A 21,350-nucleotide genomic window follows, 5' to 3' on the forward strand; every position below is an offset into this window, starting at 1 on the left:
GCTGTTGGGGGGAAGATCAGGCGTGCTGGTTTTTAAATTCCAACTTTTCGATTTTGATAATAAGCTTCCGTGAATGTTCTGTGCATCGCACTTAATGCTGGAATAACAGAAACAAAGGGGTAGACCACCCCCATTGCCTCTTGATAATTACTATTTGCAGGCGATGAATAATTGAGGTGAATCACTTTATATAATTGGTTTTTTAACTTTAATGTGGGTGACACGGCGATTCGTTTTTTCCATTAAAGTCGCCGTGAAAATCTGACCGAAAAGTGAAAATATCTGTTGTGCGTCGCTAGGAAATCTAAAAATATCGGGGTGTCAGGCTAAAATCGATGGAAAATCACGCAGATAACGAATTATTAACGGCGATGAATTCTTAATTTTGGCAAATTTGCGTGAACATCGACCTGATTGACATTTCTACCCCTGGCTGGCGCTCACCCCTTTTCCAAAAGTTAAAGTATCAGTCAGATATTGCCGGCATCACTTTGGAACTTGTGCCGTTCGAGTGCTAAAAAATTAACACTCCATTATGAGGGAGTGCGTTTAACACTCAAACAATGTGAATTTTCACCCCCTCACCACGCTAATTCATCGCCCACAGCCTCCCCGATTTTCACCTGTCTCGTCCTGAGTGCCAGTCACTATTTAGACGATACCACCCCCATCTGCTTTGCTTACTTTTCTTTTGACCGTCAATTTACAATAATTAAAATTTAATCAGCAAACACCGAATCCAGTCAAGGACTAAACGAACATTTTTGTCCAAATGTAAACTGATAGCATAAGCCTTTTTTAAATAAAAATATAAATATAACAATTTAAACATGCTGAATCCAGATTTGCTTCCCATTTTTACATATAGATTACTCAAATTATGTATTTTATCTTAAGTGGCGCATCCACCATTTTTTAACTTAGTGTACCAAATAAACTGATCACAAACCTTATCTTAAAACAAAATGATTATTTATTAAAAATTAAAATTGTCACAGTAAAATTATGATAAAATAAAATAAATATCAATAAATCAAGAATTTAAACCAAAAGCTAGTTAAAATTTATTTTACAAAATAAATAAGAAATTTTGTTCCCACTTTTTATTCACAAATAATCAACGCACAAAACTGTATGGTTTAATTTATATTTTGGTCTAAATATGTCAATATGCTTAACTTATTTCGATCAGTTTTTTAAATAGATGAATAAATAAATCGGTATTGGTTTCTCGCGACGAAGAGGAATAGGAAAGTCGTCGCTTAAAATAAAGTTATTCAGGAGGCAGAAGTTGACGGCATGAAATTTTAGTACAGTAAACGTTAAAACATCCAGGCACTTGATATCTTAAATTCTATCAGGGAAGCAATAAAAAGCGGGAGCGACTGCGCCGCTGAACTAACTTGGCCACGTTAATAAGCATCCGAAAAATTCTTATAACAAATGACGGTGGCACATCAAAGTTTTATGTCAACGTAAAAATTTCAAATGAATGTCTTGAGTTTAAGGCTTTCAAACAACGTAGGCCCGGCTGAATTACTGCGGTTAAAATTTTTACAGGATTAATTTTTCCGCTAAGGTAACAGAAGCCAGATGGAATACACTATCAAATGTTGTGTGCCTCGCATTTTGAATTTTAATAAGGATGCTCATGGTTTCTCATGTTTTAATTTTCCTTAGTGAGTTCTTCATAAAAAAATGAAATAGATGATAATTGTATTAACATACAAAATTTTAATTTCTTAAAAATTCTTAAACAATTGAAGTATCGATTAATTTTAATGCCATAAATGTTGCCCTTTATATTTTATATATACATATTACATACTATTTTTTTAACATCCCCAAAAGTGAATTTCAAGATTTTTGCAATGAATTTTGTGTCAAAAATACGTCTGCTTTTTTTAATATAACAAAAAATCTTAATGAAAAGTTTCGGAGATATCGAAAATTATTTATTTTTGAGGCAATAATGTACTTGAGTTTTACAAAATAAACTTTTAAGATATACAGCATACCAATAGAATCAAAAGAGAATGAAAAATGTAACTTACCAATCTGTGTCACATCAAATCAAATCAAAAAGTCCCTAATAGTCCTTTTAAGTTTTCTAATAAAATTGTTTTCAATTATTACTATGAAAACACTCGGTACAAGTTCCAAATATTTGATTTTTCTATAACCAATTTTTATAAATCAATTAGAATTGAAAGACACTTTTTCATTCTTCTTTAAAGCTCCTTCTACTATTTTTTGTAATTTTAATGTTTTCATAAGGGTTGTTATTTAAACCAGTCGATACTTTTTTTTACATACATTTTGAAAAGATACTCTTTCAAATTTCGTTTATGTTCTAGATTAAGGGATGATGTAATAATAGTTGTATAAGCCATTTGGAATCTCTTTCTCAATAATCATCTTCCTATAACAGAATACTTACAAATTAACTAATATTCAAAATTTTTCAATGGACTGTACTTCAATAATAAAATCTAAAAAAAATATTTTTTTTTTTTATTTTTATGTTCAAAACAGTAAGTAAGTACTCTTTCTAATTTATTTTATGTTCTAGATTAAGGGATGATGTTCTTCCTTCTTCTTTAAAGTTCTTTATATTACTTTTTCTAATGTTAAAGCTTTTTTTTATTATACACATATACTATCTAACATTAAAAATGTTTCAATAGAACTCCAAATAGAAATTGTAATAAAAATTATTTTCAATTATTGTTTTTAAGAAAAAATGCCTTAATAATATAAACTGCTGTTACTTTTTCTACACACATACATTTCCAAAAGGCAGTCTTTCCAAGATTAAAAGACGAAGTTCTTACTCCTTTTTTAATACATCTCCTATTACATTTTCTCTTGTCAATGCTTTCATTTCTACCTACTAGATTTTCTAGATAAACATATTTTCTCAATTCTCTACTCCTTCCATCAAAGAGTAGTTGTTCCATCCAGTTGTAACTTCTTTTGTTAAAGCTTTTATTTGTACTAGATATTCTAGATAAACTTATTTTTCCAATTCTGTATACCTATCATAAAAGGGTAGTTGTACCTCTTTTCCAGTAAACAAACATCATTTTTAAATAATATAATGCTTACAAAATATCTAACATTATAAAGTTTTCTGTAGATTAAGAAACCATATTTTTCTTTATTCTTTAAATTTCTTTCTACTACTTTTTTTAATGTTAAAATGTTTACTACATTTTCTAGATAAGCTTATTTTAACAATTTTGTACTTTTTCCATGTACTTTTCGTTTGTTTTCAAGTTTAAGATATTAACCCATTCATTTATGTTAGATTTTTTAACTTTCTTTTCGCAATTATCTTCTTCTGTCATCAAATCTGTTTTCTAATAAATATATTCTTCTAATAAAAGAAATCATTTTTAATTGGAATAAAAATTTTATTTTAATATTAATTAATTAATAACTAATGACTATATAAATATTGAACTTTTTCAAAATTAATTTACTTATATTATTTTATATGAAAATAATTCAAACTGTTTCTTTAAAGACTGTAATTCTCTTAGGGAAAATATTAGAACCTATATATCTTATTCTGAAAGAAGAAAATATTTTAAAGTTAAAAGTTTAAGAATTTGGTGTTCAAAATGACTAAAAACATATCATTTTAATATGCTTGCGTGGGCAGATTTAAAATCCCCCAATTTTAATAACCCACTCGACAGTTTGAGAAACGACAACGGTAATTCCCCGATGCATGATCCGATAAAACAGAAACCGCACATAAATATGGGAAATCGCATCGACGAAAGCAGACGGGGGTCCCGATTTCCATGTACAAATCGCAAGGAATCGAAACGTGTACGTATACGAAAATGCTGATTAATGCAAATCCACGATGCCCACGGCGATTCAAGGACCTTTGAAGGACTGCGAAATCCCAACGGTGACTGCCGGAGTCCCCGGTGCACGCTAAATGTTTCGCAGGGGCTACTAGATTGAATTTTCTTATTTTATTTTTACACCCTTGTGCGTCGCCTCCCCGCGCCGCCACCTCCTCTGTACACCTACAAGGACGGACCGCGTTCTCCACCACGGAAACAAAGTGAAAAAACTTTTTTCTGTTACACTATTTTAAAGAAAAAGTATTCTAATTTTTGGTTCACAATTTGGTGAAATAAAAAAATTGTTAGACGTCGTAATTATGATTTCTATGGAAGCTGTAAAATTCAATTTTTTTTATTTAAAAAAGGACAATCAATAATTTGATGAAATTAAGAGTAGCACCACATTGTTCCAACCGCTTCCCAATCAAGCAACTGATTCCCTGCTCCCGACGACACCTACCCTCAAAACCGTGACCGGAGGCGGTCGGCACCTCATGGCTCACGCCTCCCTGACCCATAACTCATCTGCGTCAGCAAGTGCGTTTGACAAGCCCACGCACTTCCTATTTGGCTGACCCCGTCCGATTTGGGCCCGTTAACCCAATAGCAATCCAAACGCGCGCGGGGCCGGTACTAAAACACAGTCATAAAAACACACAAACCAATTTAGCCGGTACAGTCTGCTGGCAACGTTTCGTTCCTTCGTACACGGACCATGGCGCGGTGGAAACGGTCCGCGGCAACGGGAGCGGCAGTGGCAGTCCCGGACCGAGGAACTAATTTACACCCGTTGATTGGATGCCATTTACTTGGTGCTCGGCTTTCTCTACGGGTCTAATATAGATTAACTGTTTCCTCGGTGCTATTTACAAGATTATATAATTCTTTCGCCAATCCTAAATTGTTATCATATCATATCGATGATACCAGAAGCAGGAGATGACAGACAGTGGGTCGAAACATAAATTTTCAAACCTCAATATGAAAACTAGTACTCAAAAGTCAACAACATTAATCCCAGCTAAGGCTCTAAATTCTTATCACTCAATGAATTCTCAAAACCCAATAAGAAAACTATTGTTATTCTTAAAGAATAAGGACTGTAGATACAAAACTTTTTAGGCAACTACATTTTTTTACAATTCATTTAATGATATTTAATCCTTTTGAAGCTTAAAATAGTACGAAAAACTACATAAAGTATTCTTTTGTCATTCATTTTTCAAATATTTTATTAATATGACTCAAATTTATTATTACACAATGACTTCTTAAAACCTAATAAAACAACTATTGTTCAAAGTTCAACTGTAACATTGGAATCAGTTGAAACGATGAAGTTAACTCTATTCTTAAAGAAAAAAGGACTGTAGATACAAAACTTTTTAGGCAACTACATTTTTTTACAATTTATTTAATATTATTTAATTCTTTTAAATCTTAAAATAGTACGAAAAACTACATAAAGTATTCCTTTGTCGTTCATTCTTTAAATATTTTTTTAATATGACTCTAAATTTTTATTACCCAATAAATTCTCAAAACCCTGTAAGAAAACTATTGTTCATAAATCAACTGTAACATCGGAATCAGTTGAAAAGCTGAGCCAGCTCTATTCTTAAAAAATGTAAAGCTTTTTAGGCAACTACATTTTTTAGAATTCTTTTAATGATGTTTACTCTTTTCAAAGCTTAATATTTTTTTTTTCCTTTATTTTTCAAATATTTTTTTAATATGAGTAAATTCTTATTACTTAATAAAGTCTGAAAATCCAATAAAAAAATTATTGTTCAAAAATCAACTGTAGCATTGGAATCAGCTCTATTTTTAAAAAATAAGTACTATACAAAACTTTAAAGATAACTACATTTCTCTATTACAACTCATTTAATATTTAAAATTTTAAATATTTTTTTAAATGAGGCAAAATTTTTAATAACCAACGGATTCTCAATTTTTTTTTTTTTTTTGAACAAAGAGGGTTGCCAGACCTCTGTCAATTGGGTATGAAAGAGAAAGACGAATATGAGGAAGATCTTCCTGGGGAAGGATTGGAATTAAGGGGTTGGATCCGTTAGCTTCCCACTGCCACTGATTTGTGGAGTGGTACTGAGCCCCAGGACCACGACAAGGTGGATCCATCCTGGGGTGGATTCTCAAAACTCAATATGAAAACTATTTTTAAAAATCAACTCAATTTAATATCAGCTATAAAATAGATATATATTGTTGTACAATTCATATATTTTTTTCACATTATCTTTTCAAATATTTTTTTAATTATAATACATATATCAAGTATTTTCTATACAATTAAAAAAATCAGTATTCTCATCAATCAATTTGATTCAAACTAATTAAGATTGTAGCGGTCAATACATAAAACGAATTACACACTTGTATTTCCAGTAATTAGAAAACTTTCGCGGAACGTAACGCAAGGGCCTTAATAAAATTTGATTTATGTTATTTTGTATTTAGGGTGCACGCCACTGTCGAACCGCCCCATGACTGCTTTAATTTCGGCAGCGCTGGCGTCAATCTTGGCGATAGTTAATTTTCGAATTACATTGTTCTCACTTTCATTGGGAATCACCATAAAAGTTAGAAATTAAATTTCGAAATACGTCCGACGCCGCCACCTGACGAAGGGATATGCGTCGTCAACATAGGGGTGACGACTCTAAAACTGGAATTGTTCCGTCGGGGAAATCATTAAACGGTACTAAAAGATTATTTATCGGCGAATTTATGCGATAAAGGCAATTGATATTTATACCTCGATTCGTATTGGACCCCAACAAAATCGTTAAAATATTTGATTCTACATATATTAAGCAATATCGTTTAGACCATTCGCAGTTACTCAGACCTTTCAACAAGCCATTTAAGTATATATATTCAATTTAAAATTAATACCAATGTATTAAATTCAGTAATAGTAAAAACTTTTATAAGGGTCTGAATTATGGTCAAAAACACCAACATTAAAATATAAAAATTTTATTTAAACATAAATAAAAATATGTTTCTTCAAAAAAATTATTTCTGCTCAGCTGCATAATGCTTTATAAACCTTGCGGATGGATCTGTGATGCCTTCAACCCATCTGGGCATCCAATAGAAAGGTACAAAGTTTTCTGCCAACTTTGGATAACTCTTTTCAAACACCTCTCGGTAATATAATGATTCTTTTGAGTTTGGCGTACAATGAGGATATTTCTTTGATGCTATTTCTTGGTCGAAAGGTTCCGGCATCCTTTTTTCAATGATTTCTTGTATTGTCACAAAGAGGGACTTCTTTTTCGATGCCACACCATCACTAAAAAAGTGTTTTAAGTTAAATAAAGAAACAGTAACAAAAATTATACTTAGTTACCTGAAAGCTTCTTTATGTCTCCACAGAATTTTATCCGGCAAAGTGTCTTGTTTGTCAAAAGCTGCTCTCAATAAATACTTCTCAACTCCCTCCTTAGGTCTGGCCAATTCAGGATCCATCGACAAATAATAGTTTGTAAACTGAATGTCAAGGAACGGACACCGAAGTTCAAGACTGAAATAATTAAAACCCACTGATAAAATAAAAAGTTACATCACATGGACGGTGATTATTACCTATGTGCTGCTGTAGTTCTGTCAGCCCTCAATCCGTCAAACAAGTAAATCTCTTTCAGTAGTCTTTTACTCTCCTGATGGGCTTCTTCAGTGCTCGGAGCATCACGGAAGTAGATGTAACCTTGTGCCAGTTCATCGGCGCCTTCCCCACTGAACAAAACTGTGGTGTCGGTGTTTTCCTTAATATACTTAGCAATCAGGTACATAGCTATGGACGCTCTGATTGTAGTTATATCAGGCGTCTCCAACGTGTAAATTACTTCATCCAAGACATTAATAACGTCTTCTTCGGTAAAAATGATCTCGTGGTGTTCAGTTCCAATATACTTTGCTACTTCTCTTGCAGCCCTTATGTCGGGGCTGTCACCCATGCCAATAGCAAACGACTAAAATGTTAATGTATTTAATGTTTTACTCTTTAATTAAGTTTCGAAGTCTTACTTGAATTTTGTAAGGTAAGTTGATTTTCTTAGCTTCTTTGACCAGCAAAGACGCTATTAAAGAAGAGTCTAATCCCCCAGATAACAGACATCCTAATCTCCTGTCTGCCATTAGACGCTTTCTTACTGAAGATGTTAATAATGTCCTGATGTTCTTCAGATGATCATTTGGTGCCAAGTCTGCAAACAATATTTTTCATTTATATTGCATATTGGCTAACGCAACAGTATACCTTCATACAACACGAACGGTTTAAACGATGGTTTATCACCTGGCAAGTGATACCTTTTACTTTGTACTAATTTGACGGTCCCATTATCTAAGAGATCATATTCCTCAAAAGTGCCGGGTGGGAAGGGCTCTAATTTCCTTCCGTGTCCATTCAACTCCTCCGCAATTGAAACCAAACCTATAATATGGAAATAAGAATAAAAAATCTAATTAATTGTGCAATTTATCATGGTACCTTTAGCTTCTGAACAGACTCCAAGGATTCCGTCCTCACTTAGAATCCTAAATAGCGGCCGTACTCCATAGGGATCGCGTCCCAACAGAACTTTCCTTTTCGGAACGTCTATCAGACAAAAGGCAAACACGCCATCGAGATTCTTACAACACTCCTCAATACCGAATTTTTGATACAAGTGGAAGACACATTCCACATCGCATTTAGTTTCGTAATCGAAAGAAAACTGTTTCCCCAACTACAATCAATTATTTTTATTTATTTTACTAATCAATTTAACCAAAGCCTACTTCTTTGAAGTTGTAAAGTTCTCCGTTGCAGATCAGCATTGAATGGGGATATTGGTGGAGTTTCATGGGTTGCATACCATATGTACAGTCGACTATGCTCAATCTATGAAATCCTATGCAACAGTTCTAAAACAAGTTTTATACACGTTAGATATTTATTTTTAAACTGGCTAACATTAAAATTCAACAGCATGTTTTCATCGTACAATTTTACGTTTTTTATGTTAATAATTAGCTATAGTAAATATAACACATTGGAAAAAATGTGCAATGATTTTCAATATTTATTTTTAAACAAATATTGCTGAACTAGCAAATAAATTTCCTTATCTATGTAAATATGTTCCTGTGAGACCGATAAGAACCGTCTATTAAATCTTTTTATTGGCGTTTTTGAAACGAAAAAATGAAAGTGTTAGCTACTAACATATGTTGGTGAAAAAAATGGTTTTGTAATCAACATTATTATCTTTTATAGAAATGTTTACGGTATCGTCGTTTTAAGAGCAAAGGCGACGTAAATAAAATAAGGCTTAATAGGCCTATTAATGAAAAAACAAAATAATTATTTTGTAACAGATACCCATCTTGAATTAGTAGTTTAATGAAAAGGTCAGTGAATTCATTTAATGATTTGCTAACTCACTCATTATAAATAATTGGTTGAAGATACTATTTTTAAATTTTATATGACGATGTAAATAATAAAAATAAATTAAAAAATGTATTTTTCATACCTTTAGTTTATTGTCATATTCCACCCTCCAAGCATCAGGTCCTCTGTGAGTAATTTTTGTAAATGTGTTTGCACAATAATTATGTAGATTGGATGAGACTCCAAAAATTGCCCAAATTCCGCACATTTTTCTAAAATAAATACAAAATAAAATATTTTAATAACAATAAATGTCTTAGTACTATTGATTATTATTTTTTAATTACACAAATAAATAAATAAATATTCATTCTTAAAATATATCGATACTAAAAAAATTATAAACATTTTATTTAACAACACTGTAATTGATCTTAATTGTTAATTTTAAACACTAAGAGATCAATTTTACTTTAGTTACAAACATACACAACAAATTTCAGACAAAAATCTTACCTGAGATTTTGATTATTTCTTATTAAATTAATACCGTTTAACAGAAGACAAGAGAAGTGTTTTAACCGGCACTTTTCACCGTATTCTAAGCGGACGTAAAAGTGTGCTGTATTACATACAGCAAGACTGTTAACAATGTTGTCAGGTTAAACGATACAATTTCTCAATTTAAAAAAATAAAAAATATGTATGACATATTTGACAGTTTACTTAATAAATTTAGTCTTTATTTTTATACGGTTATATAAAATTCGTTTTGTTGACTCTCTTGGTAAAATGGTATGTCATTAGGTCCTTACATGTTAAATATTCCATGAGACCACGGCAAAGATTGTTTTAATCTTCATTTTATAAGTCAACCAATATAAATATGTTTAAGAGTTAATAAAATTTATATTGTTTATTTTATTTATACTGATCAAATTTGTTGAGTGATAAATTAAACCCAAAAATTAAAAAAAATAAATAACTTAACGTAAACTTTATTTTAAAAAAAATCAGTAAATACATATTTTAATAATTTAATGATTGAATTTTAGTAACTGTATTTTATATAAAACAATATAAAAGTTTTAAATTAAACAAATATATATTTATTAAAAACAATATCTTTATACAGTTTATTTTGAGAAATCTCTACATTTTATAACAACAACAAGATTTCAAATACTCAAAAGAAAATCATCTGAGAAATAATTTTAGTAACGGCAACAGCCCTATCTGAAAATCAATACAGCGTCACGTTATAATCTAGGTTATTCATCCTTTTTTCTAAAAAAGTATTCAAAACCAGCATTAATGATATAATTTGAATAATTTCATCAATTAATTGTTTGAATTATTGCATCATACAACAATCAATAAAGTTTTGGCACCACTGAATCACCCACGTGTTCTATTCCTCACATAATGATGCAAACGTGTTTTAAATTTCAAAGCAGCTATGATCTTCTTCAAACTGAAAATAGAAGATTAATATATATTACATTTTAACTTACAGTGATGGAAAAAAGTATAGACATTTTCAAAAATTTTTATTCCTTAGGATTTTTCATATTTGTTTTAATGCTCTTAAACAAATTCATTAGTTTTTGTTTACATCCGGTATATTAGTATTGCCGCTCATCATTTCTTGTTTAGCACTTTTTATCGGATATATTACTTGCTTGCTTTACTTGCGATCTACTACTACTCTACTATGAGTTGCCGTTTCGAAGATTTTGTGTAAATTTTACACTTAAGAAAGTGTTGAAAATCGATATAAAAAACACTCCCAAGATACACAAAATTATAAAAAGGCTCTTCCTCAAAGATCCTCGTAAATTATCAAGGTTAAATACCAAAGTCTTACAGTTCTAATGGAAGATAAAATGGAGGGGCATACTGGAAAACACCATGTTTCCATTTGCTGAGGAAGAGAAGCCAGGTCGATGGATATTACAATGAAAAACTTAACTATAGTTGAATGGTCCCCTCAGTTCCCCGATTTAAATGCTATTAAGCATCTTTGGGAAGCATTAGACCGTCACATCCGAACAAGAAACATCAAAATCAAACAAAAACTTCTTCAAGCCACACAAGAGCAGTGTGACATATTGCAAAGCCTATACCTAAAAAATGGCAGTGAAAGAAGAAGATAGAAGGTTTCGCCACAAAATATTATATATAAATATGAACATTAATAAAGTATATCATACATTTATTCAGACCAAATTGATTTCTTAGATTTGTTGAATTGAGTTCTAGATTTGTTCAGGTTTGCACCAGATTAAGGACAACATATGTCAAAAATTATTAGCCAAGTGTGTTTATTCAAAATGAAATTCATTGTCAACTTCAAATAAAAATGTCATGTTTGTTATGAATAAAAATTACAGTAAACCCATTAAGTAAAAATATGAAGATATAATTTCGAAAGGCCATCTCCAGTATGTCCAGTCGTATGGAAGAGAAAGTAACAAATGTAGTAAATTATGGTTTAAAAAATAAAGGGTGTCGAAGTAATGCGGGATGTGAATTTGGTAATTTGCTTTTGATTTCACTACTAACTGCTGCAACAACCTCATTGTATTCATCACCAACTCTATATGCACCAAAATATAGGCAACCCACTACTCAACATCTTTAAAATTTAAAATTCTGTGTTTAGATGGTGTTAATTCAGGATCTTTGATGTCGATTTGTGAAGTTGCTAGCTTGGATCTCCTCGTAAACACCGATTCGGACATAAACGCAAAAGTAAAAATTCTAGAGTCGAAATGTAAGGAATTCGCAAGGAACAACGCCTCGTTGTCGCAAGAGTAAATATAATCACCAGTCTATTACACCAAAAAATATTATAAATTAAAACGGTATTATCATAATTTTAATCAGACTTTTGCAGCAAAGAACGTTAATCAACAAGCTTCAGTCGAAAGTCCTTTTCGTCAAAGAAAATCAGGACGTATTCACCCGGGTAAAAGAAGCATATATGAACTTAAAGTACAATGAGTCCACCGGACGAAAATTGGTACTGGTTCACGAGAAAGAATCCCAAACAAATGATGATTTTTCATGCAACTCTTGTGTGCAAACTGTAAAGATCAGAAACGAATTAAATAAAAAAATTCAAGAATTTCAAGGGGCTCAAATTATTCCAAGGTACTTTATGAACGTTATTAATTAATGTCTTAAAATAGTACTTTTTAGAGAATTAATTGATAAGGTCACGCGTTTGATTGAATACATAAAAGGCGAAGCCGAAAGACGAAACAAGCAATATCAATTGAATGAAAGAAGGGAATGGATATTTAAAAAAATTGTAAAGAACCTGGAAAACCAAAACGATGACTTGAAACGTCTACTACAGAGCAAACAAGAGAGTTTTCATTCTTCTAAACAAGAAGAGGAGATACTTAAACAAGAAGTTTTTACTCTAAAAGATATTATTATAAAACTAGAAACTGAAATAAGGTAAACTCTATACATTTGATTAAATATAATTTATTAAGATATTTGAACAGGGAGTTGAGTGTGCGACAATCAATTAATTCAGAGTATGAAGCCGCAACTCACCACTTGTCAAGACACGGAACTAAAATTACACCCGAACTTATAGCTAAGTATGCGTTTTTACTTTTGAAAATTTCTTGATCATAACCGTAATTATTTAAAGCAACCTAAGATCATACTCAAGAAAGTCGGTGAGGTCAAGAAGCAAGAGCAGAAGAAAGGTATTTTATGAAGATGCAAATCATGCCAAGCAATATACTGATAATTTAGTTAATAATATGGTGAATTCCTTTGACAATCGTTATCACATATTGTATAAATGAAAATAAACGTGTTTTGTGACACAGTCAATGTTTTTATAATATTTTTTTACTTAAAAAATGATAATAATAAGTGTGTATTCAATCACAAATAAGGTTTTTTTCACATAAATGGAATAAAAGTAAAAGGAATACCTTTATATGTATAACATATAATTTACATAAATTCTTGATCAGTCAGAAACCAAAATTTCACTTGTCGGATGTCGTTCCACTTTATGTGTAACACTTCCACAATGACTCTTTCTCTAAAGTCATCTCAGTCGTGTTCCATCAAAACACAAGCATGTTCATCAATTTCAAGCTCACGTGTGTCATAATCGCAATTTACTACCCTTTATTGAACGGTGGCTTCAAGTTAATACAATTCAGGCCGATCAAGTTGAAGAACAACAACACGATATGGACGTTGCTCCAACCTCAGCCGACGGTCAGTAAGTTTCCACCCGTGTTGGAGTATTTTGTGCAGAGGATCCAAGCTCACTATTCGAATTACGTTTACGAAGATCTAAGCAGACCCCCCACCTGGGACAAGCCGGTGTACACTCTCTCGCCAGAGGATCAGCAACTGTTTTTTCCACCTGAAACGACCACACCAAATGCCACCACCACTGCGATGGCGCCTTTTGAGGAGGAATTTGAGTATGAGGAGCTAGAGGACACAACTAAAGACTTTATTATTAAAAACCAGACTTCGGTGGAAAATGTCACTTATGTTCCTCCAGCTAATGAATTTGAGAACTTGGAATATGAGGACAGTGAAAACGTGACAGATAAATACTTCGAAGTGATCGACAAGCCCAATGTCAACAAAAAGAAGCCACAAATCAATGTGGTAATTCTAGGGGAGGTGGACGATAAGGATAAAACTAGCACTAGCACTGAAACTAGTCACAAGTTAGTTGTACTAGAACAACACGACGAAAATGGCTACAACAACATCACTATATCTCAAAACATCACCTTGTTTTATAAAACAAACGATGAAAAAGCTGTAGACTTAAACTAGTAAGTATTACTTACTGTACTAATATCTAAAATGCACAAAAAATGTTTATTCAAAAGAAAACATACCGTTTGCCATACGTGAAATTCTTTTTTTTTCCATTTAAGTTTCTAAAGTGTCACGTTATTTTTATTGACTTTTGAACAATGTGCAAATTAATGGCCCCTTCGACAGCTGGGAATACAAGTTCCCCAAATAATGAATGCGAAAGTACCGTTACTCTTGACCTCACGTTCTGCCAATCATGCCCAATTTTAATCGATAACTAAAACATTGGCAGGAATTTTTTAATTACCAACCAATAATTTTTTCATGTGTAATTACAGTGTATATATTTTTTTATTTAATTTCGTAATTATATAAATATAGGCTTTTACATCATTAAACATAAATTAAGAATAATTTTAATTAATAATTACTATTTTTACATCTGTTAAAGAAAAATTAATAATAATTTTCTTCGTTCTAATATATAATATGCTACGATAAATATTTGTTAAATATTATACAAGGTATTTCTAAAATATGTGATCAAAATTTGGATGGAACTTGTCCATTAATGAAGTTTTTTCTGAAAAGAAAATATAGCCCCACAAGTTTAAATATCAAATATTATTTTATTTTATTTTTTTTTCAAATTTTCAAAAAAATTATTACATTAAATTGTATGATTTTATGATATTACAAAAATATGACAAAAAACAATTTTTAAAATTTAAATTTGTGGGGCTGTATTTTTCCAGGAGAAGGGAAAGTTTTATTCAGATTTTCTTTATTATTTGTTCTACCTGATTTTGACCATCTATTTTAGGAAAACCTTTTTCCTATGTTTATACAGCTTTAATGACTGTAGATATCTAAAACATGTCTTACTTATAATTTATTACAAAATTATTTAGAATCGAAATAAAAAAGAAAATTCTACGTTTCAACTTTCATTTTGAATAATTCAAATTAAATTATATTAATATTATGTTACCACAGGCATTAATGAAAAAATATATAATCCACAATAAAGCAAAATACAAAGACTTTAAAATAAACAAATAATGAAATAAATGCTGTAGTTTCTTGTACACGTGTACAACCGGATTTAAAAAATACATTACTGCCTATCAATTAAAAACATCGTTTACATGAAAGGTTATTATTAATAAAATATTCAATTTGTACACGTTTTTGATTTTCAATTCTAGCAACTAATTTAGACTAAATTATTAAGCAGAAACCACGTGTTACACTTAATTATATCTAGATATATTAATTTATACTAAATTACAAATAGTTTCAATATGATCAATCACGACTTAATGAAAATTGAAGATATTTACTAAAATTTGAATAATGAAGTTTTCTAGACAGTACAAGGTTGTTTGTTTTGTATGTTAACTCAAATTTTAAAAGCATGTAAATTTTAAAATCCAAATCATCCTTTTTTATATCATTAAATATAAAATTTTTTAGTGATTAATTAATAAAAATAATAAAATCTTATTGTTTAAATAATATAAGGAAGCTTATTTGTTTAGAAAAGTCTTAACGATAAATGGCTAAGACTGTCCACTCATCTTACATATCTATTAAAAAGATATTTCCTGTTTAATAGCAAAGATAAACGATCATTTCATGGCTTGTTGAAAATGTCTCAATAATATATCGAGGTTAAGAAATACATATTAATGAAATAAAAACTTTATGATTATCTGTTATGGTACCACATCTCATGAAAGTCTAATTACGCATTATCATAAGTCCATTAAAGTGCAATTCCCTGAGAAACAATTATCTCAACGCAACTGTGACCGTTAAGCATTATCAAAAATGTCCCCCACATTTCCATCAAATGGGAACCACGACACTAATAAGGTAAACGCATTCCGCCTCCAAACATGCACCTCACTTAGGCGCATTAGTTTTTTTTCTATCACCGTTAACGTTCTTCGTATTTACGCATCAATTAGGCACTGTAATTTGTCAAATTGGCAATTCAAATACAATCCTACACCCGCTATGGTAAAAGAAGAAAGTACTTTCTTTGTTCGAACCATTTGCATGTGTAGTCTTGGCAGGAATTTTAGTCGTTTGCCGATCATTCATTCAATAACCTGTGCCATGAGAGGTTTTGCTTATTTACTCATTTATTTCGTGTGTCTGCGATTTGGTGAACCTGCACCTGCCGCCAGTAGGACAGCTAAGGCCATCGTGCTGGTTCCTGCAAGGTATTTAATTTTATTGGGACCCTTCCAACGTAAAAGTTTTCGTCACGCTCTTTAAGTTTTGTTGTTTATTTTTATGTTGTGTTTAGTACCTATATTTCAACTAAACTAACAATTATTTACTTATTTCAGTATTTTCATTCATCCTTTAATTCTTTTTACAGTACAACAAATATTTTATATGTTAGTTATATGGAACAACTAAAGTTTCTGTGTTCTAATTATAATTTGCATAAAAATATCATTTATATTCATTAAGATTTGTTGGTGGTGAAATACCATACTAAAATTGCTTTTTAATTTTTTAATTTATGTAGGAACAATTCGATTAATAATATTGTCATTAGTTTAACTTTAATTTATTTTATGTACAGTAACACAACATAATCACAAAAACCAGTGTATCATGCACAAAAACACTAAACATTTTAAACAACATTATTTTTATTAAATGAGTCATAAATTCTCAAAACCGTTCAACAAAAAAAAAACAGATGTAATAAAATATTTTGTTAATGTTACTGTTTTTATATTTAATTGATTAACTTGTAATGTTACAAGTTGTTATTCTAATTAGTTTATTAATGTTATTGGATTTATTTTCCAATTTTAAGGTACGTTCCTCTCTTGGCGAATTCCCCATATCAGGCACAGTTTAAAGGACCTCTGTCATTCATCGGTGATTGGATCAACAATTCTGATTGGTTTCCCATCGAAATTAACGTTCCCGACACATTCGGAGCAATTGGTAACGGTCTTCAAGGTTTCGGAAATAATGTGGGTAACTTTGCCCAAGGAATCGGGAACAATATTGGAAATTTTGCACAAGGCGTCGGTACAGGCTTCAATACAGTTACCACCAATATTGGTAATGGATTGCAAAGCTTTGCTCAAAGGATACCAATCATCAGCAATTTCGTTAGGCCAGTTGCTGTAGCCCAAAACACAAAATTCGGTACCAAGTACTTCGTAGTGATGCCAGAAGTGTATAATGAATTAGAAAAAGGAGATACAGAGGAAGTTACAAACGATATTGATTTCGATCCATTTGCTGAAGATGATATGTTGTCGAATTTTCCATAATCATAAGAGGAGCAAACTTTTCAATTATTTATTTTATATTTATTTATTGTAATTTATTAATAAAATATATTCTTTTGAATTACGTTGTTTTAATTTTTTATAGAAAATATTTTGAAATTAAAATTTATCCTTTAGTAAAAGTGAAACAATAATTATAGATTTTATTTATTAATAACATATTTGAATCTAAATTAAGTAGTAAAATATGTTTTTGTTACACAAATATTTAAATACTAGAAAAGTGAGTATTAAAATTATTAGTCCACTCTCCCACCCCTTATCTAAGTCTACAACTTAATTTCACTTACCCAATTAAGACGATGAACCAAAAATAAAACTCATCACATACAAAAATGAACTTTATTCGAGACCGACACTAAATTAGAATAAATTAAAATTTAAATAAATTATGGCTCATGAATTTATTGCAAAAATTACATCACCTCAGTGTTTAACATAGGAATATTGTTGACCAACGCCGGTTCCAGCCTGCAATTGTTTCTCGAAAGCTTGCTTGTTCTCGGAGTAAATTTGATGGATGTCCCCTTCGCGTTTTTGTTGGGGATGAAATCCAGCCCTACCTTGGTCAGAAACAATGATACCAACTGGATAATCGAAGCTGTAGAAGAATCCTTTTGGTGGTCCTTGTGGTTCTTCGTCTTTACCAGGGACGTATTTGCCTTCATCGTCGTTCGGCACGTACTGACCGTCTTCGTTGGAAGCCTGGCCGTGCAAAGGCTGCACAGCTGGGGCGGCCTGGTATTGGGTGGCTTGTTGAGTTTGGCTTGCTTGGTACTGGGGTTGCAAAGGCTGTACGGCTGGGGCTTGTTGGTATTGAGTAGATTGTTGAGTCTGGCTAACTTGATATTGTGGCTGTTGATATTGTTGTTGTGGTTGTGGTTGATATTGTGGCTGTTGAGCGAATAGTTTAGCTCTCTCAAGTTGTCCTTGAGCGGACAATGGTCCTGATGCGTATTGACCTTCGCTGTTGTAAGGATAACTGTAAAAAATCCATGTTATTGCAAGAACTTAATGAAACATTCGAAAATACGTACGCAACTGGATGAGAGTTTCTTTCAGCTTGTTCTTTCCAGAGTCTCAAGTGTTCCTCTTTGGCGGCCTTTACGGCAGGGAGGTCGTCGATTTGCTTTGGCAAAATTTTTGGCACATTGTCCACTTGATGGAAACCGGTACCATCATCCCAATATTCAACCTGTAATCAATCAATCAACAATTATTTATTGAAATTGTTATAAACAAATATTTTTACCTTGATTTCTTGTCCATTTCCTGCAATATAATTGTAAGCTCCCCTCAAATCTCCTCCAGCCTTCTTCTTTTCAGTTTTGGCAATGTCTGGGACGTTGTATCCGTATAGGTAACCTCCAAGACCATCTTGTCCGTGGTATTGTTTAGCTAGATAAATGTCTTCCAAAACGTTATGTGGTTCTTCGCCAAGGAATCTGACAGCTGGTACGCTTGATTCGATTTTCGGTGCGTAAGTAAGAGATTGATCTTGCTTTTCGATGATTTGTTGTGCGTCGGTTGGTTCCAAGTCCAAAAGACGGACTTCGGCTGCATATATTTGAGCTACTGCACATGAAAGTGCAATCTAAACAAGCAACAAAAGGTAAATCAATATTTTAAATACAATTTTGAGACAAAGATTTTTATTTAATACTTTTGTAAATAGTCAAATAACTCAGTGGTGACTCCCTCGCACATATCTAAGAAGAATGTTTTTGTTTCTCTTGGATGTAAATGTGAGTAGTAAAAGCAAGTAATGGCATATTCAAATAAGTCCAAGTCATCTATTTAATAAAACATGAACCTTGTGTAGTAAATTATAGGATGCATAAGTTGTCATTTTATATTTATTTCTAAGTGAAACTTGAAGTTAACGATGTTCATAAATTAGACATTTCTATTGTAAATATCACACAAATATTTGAACTAGAAATAAATAAATTTAATTAAATATTTAGAAATGTAAAACAATAAACATTATTCAGATTTATTATTCAAATTAAAATAAACACACTGTAATATCTATGTAAAAACATTGCATACAAATTGTTAAACAATATATAAAATAATAAATTTATTACTAATTTAGGCATTGGTTTTTTATGGGACATGAATAAAAATGATAATATTTTAAATTACAATGTTTAGAAACAAATTTTGAATGCTTAAAACAGGTTTAGAAATGACCTATGATATTAATTCTTCTAAATTTAGAAGTAAACGTAAAACAAACTTGAACTTGAAGCAATATTTAGAAAATATATTCTTCACTTAAATAATAGCTGATAAGTGAATATTATAAAATTCACACCAAGAAAGCCGTTGAAAATGTTATATTTTTAAGAATCTAGTTAATTCTAATATTAATAAAGTTTCAGCCGTGACATTAGAAAACTTCAATGCGAAACAAGTCCTTGATCCACTTACCAGAAATGTGGCGTACTTCATTATCACAGATCACTTTCAATTAGTTCTTTTGATCCCGACCGAAAACTGAAAGCTCCCAAACACCTTATAGTATTATATATACTTTAATAATGAAATTATTTAAATTAATGTTCATCACTATTTATATACACAAATCCGTGTGGCATCCCCACCCCTGAAGATGATACCAACACCTGAATGAGCCACCGGAGTCTCAGAAAAGAGAAAAACCAACAAACAACAAGATAGTGATGTGATCAATAAGCAATTATGAATCTGAATATCCGTTTTGCTCATCTTCAATGATTTTATTCACTGCGTAATATGTAAAGATGCTGTGTGACGTAGAGGAATCTCTAGTGTCATGGCAATAATTGTAACCTTCAGACGATTCTCACGTAAAATACTTGACTTCCTGGTGCATCTTTTTGTTAATTAAATAAATTTCGTAAATCAATGAGTTATTAGTATACATTTTCGGTCTTAAATATTTCTTCCTTATTTCTTTTTATGATATTAAAACCATATTTTTCAGTAACAACTAAGTTTTTAAAATTGAATTAAAGATACTTGTTATATGGTAATTGGTTTTTAATTGAACCTGATATTTCAGGAAACATATTGCAGGATATTTTTGGTGCGATTCATACATATTCATTCGCATTTTTGTAATATAACGTAATGTTATTCTGCCTTATTTGCTTATACGTATTTACCAATTTAATTCAGCCGAATTCCTTAAATTACTAGATGAGCAAGGTTAAATTGGCGTTTCTCAAAAATTCTTAAAATATACTTTTAATTAACACTTATTTGGAGGTAACTTTATTTAGCAGAATTTTTGTCATATAACAAATAAATAAGTTTAAGTTTCTATCCTAGTTTAATACAATATTAGAATTTTATTTTTAATGTATTATTTTTGAATTGATGATCATTATACGATACAATATCTGTATTATGTTTTAGAACATTAATAATATAATATATCGTACAAATTTTCAAAATATAGAAAATTGAGAAATTACATTATATTAAATATTATGGCCAGTTCTAGTAACAATAATAATATGAAAAAGTTTTCCACTTTTAGTATTAATCCAATATTTTATTATTTATTCATTTAAAACACAATAATAATTAATATAACAATCGCCAATATCTACAAATAAATTATTATTGTTTTGAATATAAACTGCGCATAAAGTGATCATTTCTTAATTTATCATAATTATAATTTGTCCGAAAACTGAAAATAAAATTAACGTGTCAAATTATAAATTCGTTAATAATATTACTCTCCAATATTTGTTTAAAGAAAGTACCTCCGATTCATAAGAACAATTTCAGTTTTCCATATGTTAGTTTTGAAGTATAATTTACAATATATGCATATTTTATTTAAGTATTTCTTAGCATAAAATTGATGACTCATTAATCACTAAAGAAGCATTATAGATTTAAATAAAATAGTCGTATATCGTTTATATA

General features: G+C 30.9%; 4 protein-coding genes across 4 annotated transcripts; 2 read left to right on the top strand and 2 right to left on the bottom strand.

Moving 5' to 3' along the window:
* Positions 1-6,853: 6,853 nt before the first annotated feature.
* On the bottom strand, positions 6,854-9,927 carry LOC109600624 (asparagine synthetase [glutamine-hydrolyzing]). The gene is made up of 9 exons (XM_020016799.2): positions 9,790-9,927; positions 9,416-9,545; positions 8,679-8,804; positions 8,389-8,626; positions 8,155-8,331; positions 7,923-8,101; positions 7,482-7,867; positions 7,246-7,419; positions 6,854-7,188 (listed from the first exon to the last, which is right to left on the bottom strand). The coding sequence occupies exons 2-9, from the start codon at positions 9,539-9,541 to the stop codon at positions 6,909-6,911; spliced, it is 1,686 nt and encodes a 561-aa protein (XP_019872358.1). The 5' UTR covers positions 9,542-9,545; positions 9,790-9,927; the 3' UTR covers positions 6,854-6,908.
* Positions 9,928-11,615: 1,688 nt separating this feature from the next.
* Positions 11,616-13,131, top strand: LOC109600629 (uncharacterized). Its single transcript, XM_020016802.2, has 6 exons — positions 11,616-11,810; positions 11,939-12,089; positions 12,163-12,429; positions 12,478-12,741; positions 12,792-12,890; positions 12,944-13,131. Exons 1-6 carry the CDS (start codon positions 11,720-11,722, stop codon positions 13,101-13,103), a joined length of 1,032 nt encoding a protein of 343 aa, XP_019872361.1. The 5' UTR covers positions 11,616-11,719; the 3' UTR covers positions 13,104-13,131.
* A 3,040-nt stretch (positions 13,132-16,171) lies between these two features.
* Positions 16,172-17,487, top strand: LOC109600621 (uncharacterized). The gene is made up of 2 exons (XM_020016795.2): positions 16,172-16,325; positions 16,937-17,487. Exons 1-2 carry the CDS (start codon positions 16,219-16,221, stop codon positions 17,403-17,405), a joined length of 576 nt encoding a protein of 191 aa, XP_019872354.1. The 5' UTR covers positions 16,172-16,218; the 3' UTR covers positions 17,406-17,487.
* A 264-nt stretch (positions 17,488-17,751) lies between these two features.
* LOC109600620 (uncharacterized) lies at positions 17,752-20,017 on the bottom strand. Its single transcript, XM_020016794.2, has 4 exons — positions 19,860-20,017; positions 18,676-19,017; positions 18,461-18,618; positions 17,752-18,405 (listed from the first exon to the last, which is right to left on the bottom strand). Exons 1-4 carry the CDS (start codon positions 19,878-19,880, stop codon positions 17,850-17,852), a joined length of 1,077 nt encoding a protein of 358 aa, XP_019872353.1. The 5' UTR covers positions 19,881-20,017; the 3' UTR covers positions 17,752-17,849.
* Positions 20,018-21,350: the final 1,333 nt, after the last annotated feature.

The sequence above is a fragment of the Aethina tumida genome, chromosome 4 (assembly GCF_024364675.1).
Source record: "Aethina tumida isolate Nest 87 chromosome 4, icAetTumi1.1, whole genome shotgun sequence".
Classification (NCBI taxonomy): Eukaryota; Metazoa; Arthropoda; class Insecta; order Coleoptera; family Nitidulidae; genus Aethina; species Aethina tumida.